The sequence below is a fragment of the Oncorhynchus clarkii genome, chromosome 18 (assembly GCF_045791955.1).
Source record: "Oncorhynchus clarkii lewisi isolate Uvic-CL-2024 chromosome 18, UVic_Ocla_1.0, whole genome shotgun sequence".
Taxonomy (NCBI): domain Eukaryota; kingdom Metazoa; phylum Chordata; class Actinopteri; order Salmoniformes; family Salmonidae; genus Oncorhynchus; species Oncorhynchus clarkii.
The window spans coordinates 68107227-68124726 of NC_092164.1; the positions used below are offsets into that span (position 1 = coordinate 68107227).

Below are 17500 nucleotides of genomic sequence, written 5' to 3' on the forward strand. Positions count from 1 at the left end.
AGTGTGTTGTCTACAGTGTGTTGTCCATAGTGTGTTGTCTACAGTGTGTTGTCCATAGTGTGTTGTCCATAGTGTGCTGTCCACAGTGTGTTGTCCACAGTGTGTTGTCCACAGTGTGTTGTCCACAGTGTGTGTTGTCTACAGTGTGTTGTCCACAGTGTGCTGTCCACAGTGTGTTGTCCACAGTGTGTTGTCCACAGTGTGTTGTCCACAGTGTGTGTTGTCTACAGTGTGTTGTCCACAGTGTGTTGTCTACAGTATGTTGTCCACAGTGTGTTGTCTACAGTGTGTTGTCTACAGTGTGTTGTCCATAGTGTGTGTTGTCCATAGTGTGTGTTGTCCATAGTGTGTTGTCTACAGTGTGTTGTCCATAGTGTGTTGTCCATAGTGTGCTGTCCACAGTGTGTTGTCCACAGTGTGTTGTCCACAGTGTGTTGTCCACAGTGTGTGTTGTCTACAGTGTGTTGTCCACAGTGTGTTGTCTACAGTATGTTGTCCACAGTGTGTTGTCTACAGTGTGTTGTCTACAGTGTGTTGTCCATAGTGTGTGTTGTCCATAGTGTGTGTTGTCCATAGTGTGTTGTCTACAGTGTGTTGTCAATAGTGTGTTGTCTACAGTGTGTTGTCCATAGTGTGTGTTGTCCATAGTGTGTTGTCCATAGTGTTTTGTCTACAGTGTGTTGTCAATAGTGTGTTGTCTACCGTGTGTTGTCCATAGTGTGTGTTGTCCATAGTGTGTTGTCCACAGTGTGTTGTCCACAGTGTGTGTTGTCTACAGTGTGTTGTCCACAGTGTGTTGTCTACAGTATGTTGTCTACAGTGTGTTGTCCACAGTGTGTTGTCTACAGTATGTTGTCTACAGTGTGTTGTCCATAGTGTGTGTTGTCCATATTGTGTTGTCTACAGTGTGTTGTCCATAGTGTATGTTGTCCACAGTGTGTTGTCTACAGTATGTTGTCTACAGTGTGTTGTCCATAATGTGTGCTGTCCATAGTGTGTGTTGTCCATGGTGTGTTGTCTACAGTGTGTTGTCCATAGTGTGTTGTCTACAGTGTGTTGTCCATAGTGTGTGTTGTCCATAGTGTGTGTTGTCCATAGTGTGTTGTCCACAGCGTGTTGTCCACAGTGTGTTGTCCACAGTGTGTTGTCCACAGTGTGTTGTCCATAGTGTGTTGTCCACAGTGTGTGGTGTCCACAGTGTGTTGTCCACAGTGTGTTGTCTATAGTGTGTTGTCCACAGTGTGTTGTCTACAGTGTGTTGTCCACAGTGTGTTGTCCACAGTGTGTTGTCCACAGTGTGTTGTCCACAGTGTGTGGGTATTTTAAGCACTGTGTTCTTACTACTCTGTCAGCCTGCAGTAGGTGAGCCTGCCTGGGAACAGCAGGTCGTAAGGTCACTACCAGCCCCTAATTTACATAGGATTGGTTCATTTCCACTCTCAGGGGATCCAGTGTCATAGGATTGGTTACTATGCAGGGGATCTAGTGTCATAGGATTGGTTACTATGCAGGGGATCCAGTGTCATAGGATTGGTTACTATGCAGGGGATCTAGTGTCATAGGATTGGTTACTATGCAGGGGATCCAGTGTCATAGGATTGGTTACTATGCAGGGGATCCACCCCTTCAACAGCTGAAAGCAGCATCGGTTGTTGAGGCAAAGATGGAGGCACTCAGTCTGTAAAGATTGATAGAGAAATTGGTCACTGTGTGTTTGTTGTACTGTCTCTTCCCTGGGTTGTGCTGTCTCTTCCCTGGGTTGTACTGTCTCTTCCCTGGGTTGTACTGTCTCTTCCCTGGGTTGTACTGTCTCTTCCCTGGGTTGTACTGTCTCTTCCCTGGGTTGTACTGTCTCTTCCCTGGGTTGTACTGTCTCTTCCCTGGGTTGTACTGTCTCTTCCCTGGGTTGTACTGTCTCTTCCCTGGGTTGTGCTGTCTCTTCCCTGGGTTGTACTGTCTCTTCCCTGGGTTGTACTGTCTCTTCCCTGGGTTGTGCTGTCTCTTCCCTGGGTTGTACTGTCTCTTCCCTGGGTTGTACTGTCTCTTCCCTGGGTTGTACTGTCTTCTTCCCTGGGTTGTACTGTCTCTTCCCTGGGTTGTACTGTCTCTTCCCTGGGTTGTGCTGTCTCTTCCCTGGGTTGTACTGTCTCTTCCCTGGGTTGTACTGTCTCTTCCCTGGGTTGTGCTGTCTCTTCCCTGTGTTGTACTGTCTCTTCCCTGGGTTGTACTGTCTCTTCCCTGGGTTGTACTGTCTCTTCCCTGGGTTGTACTGTCTCTTCCCTGGGTTGTACTGTCTCTTCCCTGGGTTGTACTGTCTCTTCCCTGTGTTGTACTGTCTCTTCCCTGGGTTGTACTGTCTCTTCCCTGGGTTGTACTGTCTCTTCCCTGGGTTGTACTGTCTCTTCCCTGGGTTGTACTGTCTCTTCCCTGGGTTGTACTGTCTCTTCCCTGGGTTGTACTGTCTCTTCCCTGAGTTGTACTGTCTCTTCCCTGGGTTGTACTGTCTCTTCCCTGGGTTGAGCTCTGTTTCAGTATAAGGATTTTTCTCCTGGTCTACTGCTTGCAAGACACGTTCTCTCTCTCTCTCTCTCTCTCAATTCAATTCAAGGGGTTTTATTGGCATGGGAAACATATGTTTTCATTGCCAAAGCAAGTGAGCTAGATAATAAACAAAAGTGAAAGACAATAAAAATGAACAGTAAACATTACACATACAGAAGTTTAAAAACAATAAAGACATTACAATTGTCATATTATATATATATATATATATATATATATATATTTACTGTATGCAGTGTTGTAACTATGTACAAATGGTTAAAGTACAAAAGGGAAAATAAATAAACATAAATATGGGTTGTATTTACAATGGTGTTGGTTCTTCACTGGTTGCCCTTTTCTCGTGGCAACAGGTCACAAATCTTGCTGCTGTGATGGAACACTGTGGAATTTCACCCAGTAGATATGGGAGTTTATCAAAATTGGGTTTGTTTTCAAATTCTTTGTGGATCTGTGTAATCTGAGGGAAATGTGTGTCTCTAATATGGTCATACATTGGACAGGAGGTTAGGAAGTGCAGCTCAGTTTCCACCTCATTTTGTGGGCAGTGTGCACATAGCCTGTCTTCTCTTGAGAGCCAGGTCTGCCTTCGGCGGCCTTACTCAATAGCAAGGCTATGCTCACTGAGTCTGTACATAGTCAAAAATGTCCTTAAGTTTGGTTCAGTCACAGTGGTCAGGTATTCTGCCACTGTGGACTCTCTGTTCAGGGCCAAATAGCATTCTAGTTTGCTCTGTTTTTTTGTTAATTCTTTCCAATGTGTCAAGTAATTATCTTTTTGTTTTCTCATGATTTGCTTGGGTCAAATTGTCTTGCTGTCCTGGGGCTCTGTGGGATGTGTTTGTGTTTGTGAACAGAGCCCCAGGACCAGCTTGCTTAGGGGACTCTTCTCCAGGTTCATCTCTCTGTAGGTGATGGCTTTGTTATGGAAGGTTTGGGAATCGCTTCCTTTTAGGTGGTTGTAGAATTGAACAGCTCTTTTCTGTATTTTGATAATTAGCGGGTATCGGCCTAATTCTGCTCTGCATGCATTATTTGGTGTTTTATATTGTACACGGAGGATATTTTTGCAGAATTCTGCATGCAGAGTCTCAATTTGGTGCTTGTCCCATTTTGTGAAATCTTGGTTAGTGAACACAGACCTCACAACCATAAAGGGCAATGAGGACAGAAGCACCAGATCATCAGCAAACAGTAGACATTTGACTTCGGATTCTAGTAGGGTGAGGCCGGGTGCTGCAGACTTTTCTAGTGCCTTCGCCAATTCGTTGATATATATGTTGAAGAGGATGGGGCTTAAGCTGAATCCCTGTCTCACCCCACGACCCTGTGTGAAAAAATGTGTGTGTTTCTTTCCCAATTTTAACCGAACACTTGTTGTTTGTTTACATGAATTTTATAATGTCGTATGTTTTACCCCCAACACCACTTTCCATTAGTTTGTATAGCAGACCCTCATGCCAAATTGAGTCAAAGGCTTTTTTTGAAATCAACAAAGCATGAGAAGACTTTGCCTTTTTTTTTGTTTGGTTGTCAATTAGGGTGTGCAGGGTGAATACGTGGTCTGTTGTACGGTAATTAGGTAAAAAGCCAATTTGACATTTGCTCAGTACATTGTTTTCACTGAGGAAATGTACCAGTCTGCTGTTAATGATAATGCAGAGGATTTCCCCAAGGTTACTGTTATCCCACGGTAGTTATTGGGGTCAAATTTGTCTCAACTTTTGTGGAGTCCTTAGTTCCAAATATTGGGGAAGATGTATTTGATAATTTCATTAAGGATACCATCAACACCACAGGCCTTTTTGGGTTTTTATATTCAAGATCATTTCTTTGTCAGTCGGGCAAAACGTACAAAATCAGCAGGGGATGAAATACTTATTTTCACTCCCTGTAGATATCACACAGGAGGACATTTTTCTCTGTTAAGATAATTTCCTTTTTCTCTCTCTCTCTCTCTCTCTCTCTCTCTGTCTCTCTCTATCTCTCTCTCTCTCTCTCCCTCTCTCTCTCTGTCTCTCTCTCTCTCTCTCTCTCTCTCTGTCTCTCTCTGTCTCTCTCTCTGTCTCTCTCTGTCTCTCTCTCTCTCTCTCTCTCTCTCTCTCTCTCTCTCTTTCTCTCTCTCTGTCTCTCTCTATCTCTCTCTCTCTCCCTCTCTCTCTCTGTCTCTCTCTCTCTCTCTCTCTCTCTCTCTCTCTGTCTCTCTCTCTCTCCAGGACCAGAGGGAAGAAGCATAGTGTTGTCTTACGTACCCAGCTGACTGTTCGAGTACATGCTTGTATTGGTAAGTACATGTTTACATCATCATCACCACTGGGACATGCCAGACAGGAAACATGTTCCCCAAGGAACCTACAGTACACAACCCATTTTCCATGCCTGTTCAGGTTATCATGTGTTTTACATGCCTGTTCAGGTTATCATGTGTTTTACATGCCTGTTCAGGTTATCATGTGTTTTACATGCCTGTTCAGGTTATCATGTGTTTTACATGCCTGTTCAGGTTATCATGTGTTTTACATGCCTGTTCAGGTTATCATGTGTTTTACATGCCTGTTCAGGTTATCATGTGTTTTCCATGCCTGTTCAGGTTATCATGTGTTTTACATGCCTTTTTAGGTTATCATGTGTTTTACATGCCTGTTCAGGTTATCATGTGTTTTACATGCCTGTTCAGGTTATCATGTGTTTTACATGCCTGTTCAGGTTATCATGTGTTTTACATGCCTGTTCAGGTTATCATGTGTTTTACATGCCTGTTCAGGTTATCATGTGTTTTACATGCCTTTTCCATAGCCACTGGTTTTACTAGGTTCTGTCAGAACAGTCTCAGCGTTACTTTAACCTGTGTGATGCGATGGACAGATGTGTAGTTATGGGTTATTGTTTGTTTATGTCTATGGTTGTATGTAATGTGTTTGTATGAGTGTGTTGTGTGTGAGTGGATAGTTCAGTAGAGGGTTTTTGGGAGAGTGAGAGGGAGTGTGTGAGAGAGAGAGAGAGAGAGAGAGAGAGAGAGTGTGAGTGAGAAAGAGACAGTTATATGGAGAACATGAGTCAACCCTGAGTCACAAATCACTTTAAATTCCTTCCTTCTCCATATATCCTTCTGTCTGCCTGTCTATCTGTCTGCCTGTCTATCTGTCTGCCTGTCTATCTGTCTGCCTGTCTATCTGTCTGTCTCTCTATCTGTCTGCCTGTCTGTCTGTCTGTCTGCCTGTCTATCTGTCTGCCTGTCTATCTGTCTGCCTGTCTGTCTGCCTGTCTGTCTGTCTGTCTGTCTGTCTGCCTGTCTATCTGTCTGCCTGTCTATCTGTCTGCCTGTCTATCTGTCCATCTCACCCTCTCTCTGTCTCTCTTTGTCTCTCTGTCTCTCTCACTCTCTCAATTCAATTCCATTTCAATTGAAGGGCTTTATTGGCATGAGAAACATGTGTTCACATTGTCAAAGCAAGTGAAGTAGATAATAAATAAAAAGTTAAATAAACAATAACAAATGAACAGTAAACACTACACTCACAGAAGTTACAAAATAATAAAGACATTACAAATGTCTCTCTTTCTCTCTCTCTCTCCATGCATGGTCAACATTCTCAATGCCAGTGATAGTTGTGCTAAATCTGGACTCCAGAATAGGGTCTTGGGTGTAACTGAACTTGGCCCATAGCCACCAGTCATCTCATAGCTCTCTGCCCGGCCACTAGGAGAACCAACATAACTGGGAGTGCGTACGCCGCTTTCTGTGTGTGTATCCACGGGTGTGCTTGGGTTCACGCCGATGAAACTACACACGTCTTTCTCCCCTACTTTCTCAGAGGTCAGTCTGGTTCATTTGCAACAGTCAGGACGAGTGAAGCACTTAGGGTGTAATTACAGTCGTCATTAGTACATTTCAACATGACACATTCATGTCATTAGATACTCTGAAGAACAAAGTCACTAGGCGTTTGTCAACTCTTCTGCCCTTCTATTTTCTAAGATTTGTTTTGAGTTCATTAGTCGACACGTAGCGGAAAAAAGGCATTACAGACACAAGACTTTAGAATTTACATATATTTAGAAACATGTAGTGTTTTCAGTTACACACACACGTCAGTACACACAACCAGTAGGTCACATGTCAGTACACACAACCAATAGGTCACATGTCAGTACACACAACCAGTAGGTCACACGTCAGTACACACAACCAGTAGGTCACACGTCAGTACACACAACCAGTAGGTCACACGTCAGTACATACAACCAGTAGGTCACACGTCAGTACACACAACCAGTAGGTCACACGTCAGTACACACAACCAGTAGGTCACACGTCAGTACACACAACCAGTAGGTCACACGTCAGTACACACAACCAGTAGGTCACATGTCAGTACACACAACCAGTAGGTCACACGTCAGTACACACAACCAGTAGGTCACATGTCAGTACATAAACACAACCAGTAGGTCACATGTCAGTACATACACACAACCAGTAGGTCACATGTCAGTACACACAACCAGTAGGTCACATGGGGCGTTGTGAGGTGTTGCTTTATTAGTTGTGAAACCAGGTTAGCTGTTCACCTGTGGTATATGAGACAGAAGGGAGTTCCAGGCACTCATGACTCTGTATATTACTGTATGATTCCTTGAATTAGTTCTGGACCTGGGGACTGTGAAAAGACCCCTGGTGGCATGTCTGCTGGGGTTAGTGTGTGTGTCAGAGATGTGTGTAAGTTGACAAACAATTTAATTTAGTGTGTGTGTCATTTGACTTATGTAAACTATTTAGAATTTCCAACACATGAATAATTCTTAGAAAGGAGAGACTGGGCATACATAGTATTGATGATTACTGATTACAATGAAGAGCAAGATGTGCCACTCTGTTCTGGTCTAGCTGACAGACCTCTCCCCATCTCTTTATTACGGACAGACCTCTCGCCATCTTCACAAACACTGAATCTATATTTGTTGACCATGACAGTTTACAATCTAAGGCAACGCCAAGTAATTTAGTCTCCTCAACCTGTTCAACAGCCACACCATTCATTACCAGATTCACCGGAGGTCTAGAGCTTAGGGAATGATCAGAGAGGATTAAAATACAAGACTCTCAACTGACTCTTTAGAAATTAGACCGATGCTAAACAGTTCCACCGATTGGAACACTAGTGTGGTGATTCTAGAGCGCTGGTTATAATTCCACCGGTTTTAACGGATTCTACAGCTATTTAATCAGATCAAGAGGAATAAGGCTGTATCCCGTATGGCAACATATTCCCTATATAGTGCACTACATTCACCAGAGCCCTATGGGCCCTGTCAAAGGGAAGTAGGCGCCTTGTCCGAGCCAGAAGGGCCCTAGTCTAAAGTAGAGTACTATGAAGTACGGTACCATTTGGGACACAGAGTAAGTCAGTAAAAGGTATAGAAATTTCATCCCTCTCTTCTCTCTCTGTTTAATTACTCCGTTCATTCCTTTCAGACCTCTCATCCTCTTCTTTAGCTGTCTTTAATCTGTTCCCCAAACCGCAACCTGGAAATCCGATGAATAGTCGACGTATTGACCCCCCTGCATGACCCTGAACTTGAAAAGCTTGGCATTGACACCCCCTTCTGGATCCAACCATAACGTAGCCTATAAAGTATACCAATGAGAGATGTGTAAAGATAGTGTAAATGACTAAAGATATCTGATCCCAAGACATCATCATTGATGTATCATTGATATATAAAAGACCAGATTGGTTAGTTGGTCAACATTTGCACAACACATTGGTGAATGAAGTGTTCTACCGCAGAATATGGGTGAATCAGATATCTTTAGTCATTTACACTATCTTTACACATCTCTCATTGGTATACTTTACACTTTTCACGATGACTTGGGATCAGATATCTTTAGTCATTTACACTATCTTTACACATCTCTCATTGGTATACTTTACACTTTTCACGATGTCTTGGGATCAGATATCTTTAGTCATTTACACTATCTTTACACATCTCTCATTGGTATACTTTACACTTTTCACGATGTCTTGGGATCAGATATCTTTAGTCATTTACACTATCTTTACACATCTCTCATTGGTATACTTTACACTTTTCACGATGTCTTGGGATCAGATATCTTTAGTCATTTACACTATCTTTACACATCTCTCATTGGTATACTTTACACTTTTCACGATGTCCTGGGATCAGATATCTTTAGTCATTTACACTATCTTTACACATCTCTCATTGGTATACTTTACACTTTTCACGATGTCTTGGGATCAGATATCTTTAGTCATTTACACTATCTTTACACATCTCTCATTGGTATACTTTACACTTTTCACGATGTCTTGGGATCAGATATCTTTAGTCATTTACACTATCTTTACACATCTCTCATTGGTATACTTTACACTTTTCACGATGTCTTGGGATCAGATATCTTTAGTCATTTACACTATCTTTACACATCTCTCATTGGTATACTTTACACTTTTCACGATGTCTTGGGATCAGATATCTTTAGTCATTTACACTATCTTTACACATCTCTCATTGGTATACTTTACACTTTTCACAATGTCTTGGGATCAGATGATTAGTTGGTAAACATTCCCACAACATGTTGGTAAATAAGATACACTTTCAGTATCAACCACAGTGTACCATGAGGGCGACTGACACACAGAGTTATATTGGGTAATTTACAGTAAATCACCTGCTTTATTCATTGCTTGGAGAATAACGTGTATTTGGGATCAAATTATTATTTGGCCAACATTTCCACAACATGGTAGTCTAAGAAGTTGATTACACAGATACAACGTAGACAAAGTGTGGTTTGACCACTTCCTTTATTCATTTTAATACGCTGTGATGGTCACTTAAATCCGATTGGCTAGGAACAGCGATCAGCGTTGGTTAGGTCAAGGGTAAAAAAAAAGTTAAGGAGTTGTATAAGGATTCATAGGCTTAACTTAAAGATGATCCCTTTATATGTATAGGGCCAGTAAGGTCAAAGGTCAGGGATTCATTGTGTTAAAAATGACCCCAGAAACAACACTTATACCTGGAGCAGGTTAGCATTTTTTTGCCATTAATCTTGATATGGAGGCAGCCACAAAGTCATAAAATCTTATTTTAAACCTAACCTTAACCCTAACCCTAATGCCTAACCCTGACCTTAAATTATGACCCCCAATTTTTTTTTCCCATACATTTTTTACAATATAGCCAATTTTGACCTTGTAGCTAGACTATCTAAAGGAAAATCGCTCAGTTCTGCTTCCAGGACAATATTCATGACAATAAATGTCAACCTGCACTCCTGGAGCCTTGTAGAGCAGCCTGGTCTCATAGACTAGACGTAACATAGTAAAAGTACATCCGAAAACACTCAAATTAGTATGATATGGTTGCATAAGACAGAAAGACAGAAGGTTACTTAACTTCTTTCGGATCATTGGGACGCTAGCGTCCCACCTCGACAACATCCGGTAAAATTGCAGAGCGCGAAATTCAAAATACCAAAATAGTAATATTAAACATTCATAAAAATACAAGTGTTATACATCATTCTTTAGCTTGGAGTCTTGGTAATCGAACCGCTCTGTCCGAATTACAATAGGCTTTACGGCGAAAGCATAGCATTTGATCGTCTGAGGACAGCGCCTCACCCACTTCCTGCTTTAACATGAAATTCATAACCTGCACAGGTGTCACAAAACTCAAAAATAGCGATAAAACAAATCACTTATCTTTGAAGATCACTTCGGCACTATATGATGTGGTCATTATTTTACCTGGTTAGCCAACCAACTTAACGTTAGCTAGCTAGCTAACAAGCTGCTTTTAGTTGCCTGGTTTGCTAGATTGACATATGATTCATTCATTTTTAATTGGATGAGTTTGTTGGTTCGCAAAATACACCAGTTGTGCAATTTTGGATCACCAGGCTGATGATGTCATGCATGTGAATCCTTAAAGAGATGGGCGGGGCTAAGGACTTAAGAGGGTGTGAACGATGCTGAATGGGTGTAGACAAAGAAGAGCTCTCCTGTAGGTACCAAAATATCGAAGGGCCATTTTCTCAAAAGTGAGTTTTACAAGTTGATCAACTTTCAAAGCAGAATGACTTTCCCATTGTTTCCTCAGCAGTGTAGAGATATACCATTTTGTAGATCTGAGTCTCTACTTTTATCAAATGTAAGAAAACACTGTTTCAAATGTTGCTACATAAGACGGAATCGAGCCGGTCGGTTACATATATCATATAAATTGTAATTGTAATCATAGGAAATTAATGGTGGACATACCTGAATTAATACATCCCACAACAAACGTAGCATATCATACTAAATGGAGGTAGACAGATTTACATATACTATGTTACGTCTACCCCTGAGTCTAGGTTGTGTAGAGATCTGAAAGGATTTAATAGGTTTAAGCAATATGCTGCTATGGTAACAGCACCACCTTCACCTCTTTTGTCAAGGGGGCTAAGGAGCTAAGGGGGTAGTATCCAGGGGAGTAGTGTCTAAGGGGTAGGGGCTGGGGGTCGTTTCTGGCTCAGGAGGTTAGTGGAACCTTAATTGTAGAGAAGGGGTTCGTGGTAATGCCTGGAGTGGAATCAGTGGAATGGCATGCAACACATCAAACACGTGGTTTCCATGGTTTCCAGGCGTTTGTTGTCACTCCACTTGCTCTGTTCCGGGCCATTTTTATGGGCCGTCCTCCCCTCTGCAGCCTCCTGTGATTTTTAGTCCGGTGTTTATACTAGCTCAGCCTTAATTTAGCCTTCATTAGTCACATAAAGGACTAAATTCAACATTGAGAAATGCACGCAGAGCTCAAAATCTTCACACAAATCAACCAGTGACATCGTTGCTTTATTTGAGATGGAAACCAAAAGCCTTGAGTTTTTCTCTCGTCGGATTGGACCCACAGTGTGAGGCTAGTCTTAATTAGTTGTTTGATGAAGATGTCTACACAGTGCGAAGCTCAGCAGTCCTGTCAGACACTGTGCTGGTGTAAGAACCACCGTCTCTGAGACTATGACAGCAATGACCCAGCTTCCACCCCCTTCACAACCCTCTTTAATGGACCAACCTCTATCAGCACCTGGCCCGCTGGGTGATTGGGGTTACTGTTTGAGTAGGATCTTTGTTTGACTTAGAGACTTGTGCTGTAGTTTTACTGGTGTAAGGAGGAAAGGCGAAGGACATTGTCTGTAGGACAGGTGTAGGAGGGAAGGCGAAGGACATTGTCTGTAGGACAGGTGTAGGAGGGAAGGCGAAGGACATTGTCTGTAGGACAGGTGTAGGAGGGAAGGCGAAGGACATTGTCTGTAGGACAGGTGTGGGAGGAAAGGCGAAGGACATTGTCTGTAGGACAGGTGTGGGGGGAGGGGAAAGACATTGTCTGTAGGACAGGTGTAGGAGGGAAGGCGAAGGACATTGTCTGTAGGACAGGTGTAGGAGGGAAGGCGAAGGACATTGTCTGTAGGACAGGTGTAGGAGGGAAGGCGAAGGACATTGTCTGTAGGACAGGTGTAGGAGGGAAGGCGAAGGACATTGTCTGTAGGACAGGTGTAGGAGGGAAGGTGAAGGACATTGTCTGTAGGACAGGTGTAGGGGGGAGGGGAAAGACATTGTCTGTAGGACAGGTGTAGGAGGGAAGGTGAAGGACATTGTCTGTAGGACAGGTGTAGGGGGGAGGGGAAAGACATTGTCTGTAGGACAGGTGTAGGAGGGAAGGTGAAGGACATTGTCTGTAGGACAGGTGTAGGAGGGAAGGCGAAGGACATTGTCTGTAGGACAGGTGTAGGAGGGAAGGTGAAGGACATTGTAACTTTTTATTCTCCTTTTGTGTCTCTTTATCAATGTCTGTATTGCTCTCCACCTGTCTCTCTGTTTCTTCTGCTCTTAGTTGTTTTCCCTTGGTTAGTCCTCTCTGTTAGTCCTCTCTGTTCGTCCTCTCTGTTCGTCCTCTCTGTTAGTCCTCTCTGTTAGTCCTCTCTGTTCATCCTCTCTGTTAGTCCTCTCTGTTAGTCCTCTCTGTTAGTCCTCTCTGTTAGTCCTCTCTGTTCATCCTCTCTGTTAGTCCTCTCTGTTAGTCCTCTCTGTTCATCCTCTCTGTTAGTCCTCTCTGTTAGTCCTATACAAGGTCTACATTTGTTGGTCCTCTCTGTTAGTCATCTCTGTTAGTCCTCTCTGTTCGTCCTCTCTGTTCTTCCTCTCTGTTAGTCATCTCTGTTAGTCCTCTCTGTTAGTCCTCTCTGTTAGTCCTCTCTGTTCATCCTCTCTGTTAGTCCTCTCTGTTAGTCCTATACAAGGTCTACATTTGTTGGTCCTCTCTGTTAGTCCTCTCTGTTAGTCCTCTCTGTTCGTCCTCTCTGTTCTTCCTCTCTGTTAGTCATCTCTGTTAGTCCTCTCTGTTAGTCCTCTCTGTTAGTCCTCTCTGTTCATCCTCTCTGTTAGTCCTCTCTGTTAGTCCTATACAAGGTCTACATTTGTTGGTCCTCTCTGTTAGTCCTCTCTGTTAGTCCTCTCTGTTAGTCCTCTCTGTTAGTCATCTCTGTTAGTCATCTCTGTTCATCCTCTCTGTTAGTCCTCTCTGTTAGTCCTCTCTGTTAGTCCTATACAAGGTCTCCATTTGTTAGTCCTCTCTGTTAGTCCTCTCTGTTCATCCTCTCTGTTAGTCCTCTCTGTTAGTCCTCTCTGTTCGTCCTCTCTGTTCGTCCTCTCTGTTCGTCCTCTCTGTTAGTCCTCTCTGTTAGTCCTCTCTGTTAGTCCTCTCTGTTCATCCTCTCTGTTAGTCCTCTCTGTTAGTCCTCTCTGTTAGTCCTCTCTGTTAGTCCTCTCTGTTAGTCCTCTCTGTTAGTCCTCTCTGTTAGTCCTATACAAGGTCTCCATTTGTTAGTCCTCTCTGTTAGTCCTCTCTGTTTGTCCTCTCTGTTAGTCCTCTCTGTTAGTCCTCTCTGTTTGTCCTCTCTATTAGTCCTCTCTGTTAGTCCTCTCTGTTAGTCCTATACAAGGTCTCCATTTGTTAGTCCTCTCTGTTAGTCCTCTCTGTTCGTCCTCTCTGTTAGTCCTATCTGTATTTCCTCTCTGTTAGTCCTATACAAGGTCTCAATTTGTTAGTCCTCTCTGTTAGTCCTCTCTGTTCGTCCTCTCTGTTAGTCCTCTCTGTTAGTCCTCTCTGTTAGTCCTCTCTGTTACTCCTCTCTGTTCATCCTCTGTTAGTCCTCTCTGTTAGTCCTATACAAGGTCTCCATTTGTTAGTCCTCTCTGTTCATCCTCTCTGTTAGTCATCACTGTTAGTCCTATACAAGGTCTCCATTTGTTAGTCCTCTCTGTTAGTCCTCTCTGTTGATTCTACTCTAGGTCTCCATTTCTCTGTGCCTTTTTTTAATGTTTATAGTGTCTGTCTTTCTCTTCACCACCCTCTCTCTCTCTTTTTATATTGAATAAACCACAATACACAAAAACAATAAACAGCTTAATGTTTACATACATTTCCACCAACATGAATGGCATCACACTCGCTCAGACCCACGTGTTCCCAGCGTATCCACACCCAGTGATGTGTCTAATGCTTGTATGTAAGACTCTGTCCCGTATGACTTCAGTGCTACGATGTTCCGGTCTCTTGCCAGATTTGTTTCAATCATAAAATAATAAAGTATTTCATTCTTCTATTCTCTTAATGTTGGAGTATAATTTGACTTCCAGTATTTAAGTAATCACTTCTTTAATGAATATAAATGCAGAAGATAATATTGTCTACCTATTGGGTATCTCACCACCCTCCGTGTCTTGAATTATACCGATAGACACAGTAAAAATACATTTACATTGTAAAACTTCTGACAGACAGCTTTATGGGCTTTATAACATTCTTTATAGCATTTTTATTTATATAACAACTTTATAACACTCTTTATAGAATTTATATTTTATATAACAACTTTATAACATTCTTTATAGAATTTATATTTTATATAACAACTTTATAACACTCCCAGAAGGCATGAATTATTGAATCATTGTATTACGTTTAAGACATGACTCTGCTTTTGTGCTGAAGAATTGGTGAATTTAGTCTCTTGTATTAATCGGTTCTATACATTTAGTTTATACTGGATTAAGTGTACAATTTAATTAACTGTCATTTAGTTTATGTGCCAACTTGTGCCAATATGAGTTCATTTTAAGTCTTTGCTTCCAATAGTTTATATTTTTCTGTACGATTTTGTCAGTTGGATAGGCTCTCTGCAGGGTTTTGTAACATAACAAATGTTGTAATATTTTGTAAACATTTAGTAATATTACCTCCCATATGAGTATATTTTTCTGATTCCAATAGGATTCTCTCAACATTGCTCAGATTTCCATAATATTTCAGTTCAACATTTTGTCATATAAAACTTTTGAATTGCGTATTTTTGAAAATGTCTACATTGGTCAGTCCAAAATTGCTTTTTAAAATTCTGTCATGGAAATAACCCTCCCTCACTGCCTCTATCATTCTCTCTGCTTCGTTCTTATTCTCTCCCTCACCCTGCCCCCCTCACATGTTTCTGTGCTGTCAACACTTTCCAAAGATAACACCTCACCCTCCGCATCCCTCCTCTCTCCCCTCCTAACCAACCCCTCACCGCCAGGCCCTCTCCACCCCCCCTCTCTCCCCTCCTAACCCAACCCTCGCCACCAGGCCCTCTCCACCCCTCCTCTCCACCCTTCCTTCCCCAACCCTCACCGCCAGGCCCTCTCCACCCCTCCTCTCTCCCCTCCTAACACAACCCTCACCGCCAGGCCCTCTCCACCCCTCCTTCCCCAACCCTCACCACCAGGCCTTCTCCACCCTTCCTTCCCTAACCCTCACCGCCAGGCCCTCTCCACCCCTCCCCCCCTCCTTCCCCAACCCTCACCACCAGGTCTTCTCCACCCTTCCTTCCCTAACCCTCACCACCAGGCCATCTCCACCCCTCCTTCCCCAACCCTCACTACCAGGCCCTCTCCACCCCTCCTCTCTCCCCTCCTAACCCAACCCTCACCACCAGGCCCTCTCCACCCCTCCTTCCCTAACCCTCACCGCCAGGCCCTCTCCACCCCTCCTCCACACCCCTGCCCCCATTCGGTGTCAGGCTTTCTGCAGGCATGCAGGAACGCTGAAACCAGGGTGCTAAAATTAACCCTCAAGTACCAAGGCAATCTCACTGGGCCACAGAGACTTCAGAGAAAGAGGGAACAAGACTTTACATCCACTATGCACAACTTGAATTGAGAGGATGGTTTTCATTCGGGAACCAAACACAAGCTTTCCCTGAGGGGCAATAAAGCTGAACAGTATGAAACTACTGTAAAACACTCCCTGAAACACTCCCTGAAACACTCCCTGAAACACTCCCTGAAACACTCCCTGAAACGCTCCCTGAAACACTCCCTGAAACACTCCCTGAAACACTCCCTGAAACACTCCCTGAAACACTCCCTGAAACGCTCCCTGAAACGCTCCCTAAAACACTCCCTGAAACACTCCCTGAAACACTCCCTGAAACACTCTCTGTAAAACCATGGTGTTGTGTACTGTAACAGCGTATACTGTTTTGCTAGCACAGACTGGTATATGTTCCAGGAGTCATCCGATGGCATTGAGGAGTACACCACCTCAGTCGACCGGCTCCATCAATAAGTGCATTGATGACGTCGTCCCCACAGTGAGTGGGACTCTAACCCGGACACTTATAAAACAATCCTGTTAAGACCTTTAAACAGGTCAACATTCCCAAGGCCGTAGGGCCAGACCGATTACCAGGACGTGTAATCAGAGCATGTGTGCTGATCAACTGTCAAGTGTATTCACTGACATTTTCAAATCAGTGAAGTCTGTAATACCAACATGTTTCAAGCAAGAACTCTAAAGTAACCTGCCTAAATGACTACTGACCCATAGCACTCACGTCTGTAGCCATAAAGTGCTTTGAAAGGCTGGTCATGACTCACATCAACACCATTATCCCAGAAACCCTAGACCCACTCCAATCTGCATACCGCCCAAACAGATCCACAGATGACGCAACCTCTATTGCACTCCACACTTCCCTTTCCCACCTGGACAAAAGGAACACCTACGTGAGAATGCTGTTCATTGACTACAGCTCAGCGTTTAACACCATAGTGCCCTCTAAGCTCATCACTAAGTTCAGGGCCTTGGATCCTGGACTTCCTGACGGGCAGCTCCCAGGTGGTGAGGGTAGGCAACAACACATCTGCACACTGTTCTTCAACATGGGGGCCCCTTAGGGGTGTATGCTTAGTCCCCTCCTGTACTCCCTGTTCACCCACGACTGCCTGGCCAAGCATGACTCCAACACCATCGTTAAATTTGCTGACGAATCCCCGACAATGATGACACAGCCTATATGGAGGTGGGCAGATACCTCAACAACAACCTCTCCCTCAACGTGATCAAGACAAAGGAGATGATTATGGACTACAGGAAAAGGAGGACCGAGCATGCCCCCATTCTCATCCATGGGGCTGTAGTGGAGCAGGTTGAGAGCTTCAAGTTCCTTGGTGTCCACAACACCACCAACTGACTATCACAGTCGTGAAGAGGGCACAACAAAAACCTATTCCCCCTCAGGAGACTGAAAATATTTGGCATGGGGTCCTCAGATCCTCCAAAGGTTCTACAGCTGCACCATCGAGAGCATCCTGACTGTCTGGTAACAAGCTGAGGGATGGGGTGGAGAAATTTAGCCACTCTCAAATTCTTAGACAGAGCTATGCAAAAACTTACCATCCGTGAAATCGAAATTATAGTTTTAAAGCTTTACAGTGTTTGTATACATTTAATACAGGCTAATATTTTGGGTTCTGATGGTGCATGACAGTTGAACTAAGCTCATGATATTCTTCAAAAAATCGACATCATTCAT

General features: G+C 43.4%; 1 protein-coding gene across 1 annotated transcript in view; it reads left to right on the forward strand.

Annotated features, from left to right (window-relative positions):
• Positions 1–17500, forward strand: part of LOC139372790 (FH1/FH2 domain-containing protein 3-like) — a gene marked incomplete at its 3' end in the record, with an annotated part of 90892 nt that overhangs the window by 43388 nt on the left and 30004 nt on the right. Inside the window, 1 exon segment of the mRNA XM_071112593.1 lies at positions 4779–4846. Coding sequence (XP_070968694.1) covers positions 4779–4846 — 68 coding nt within the window.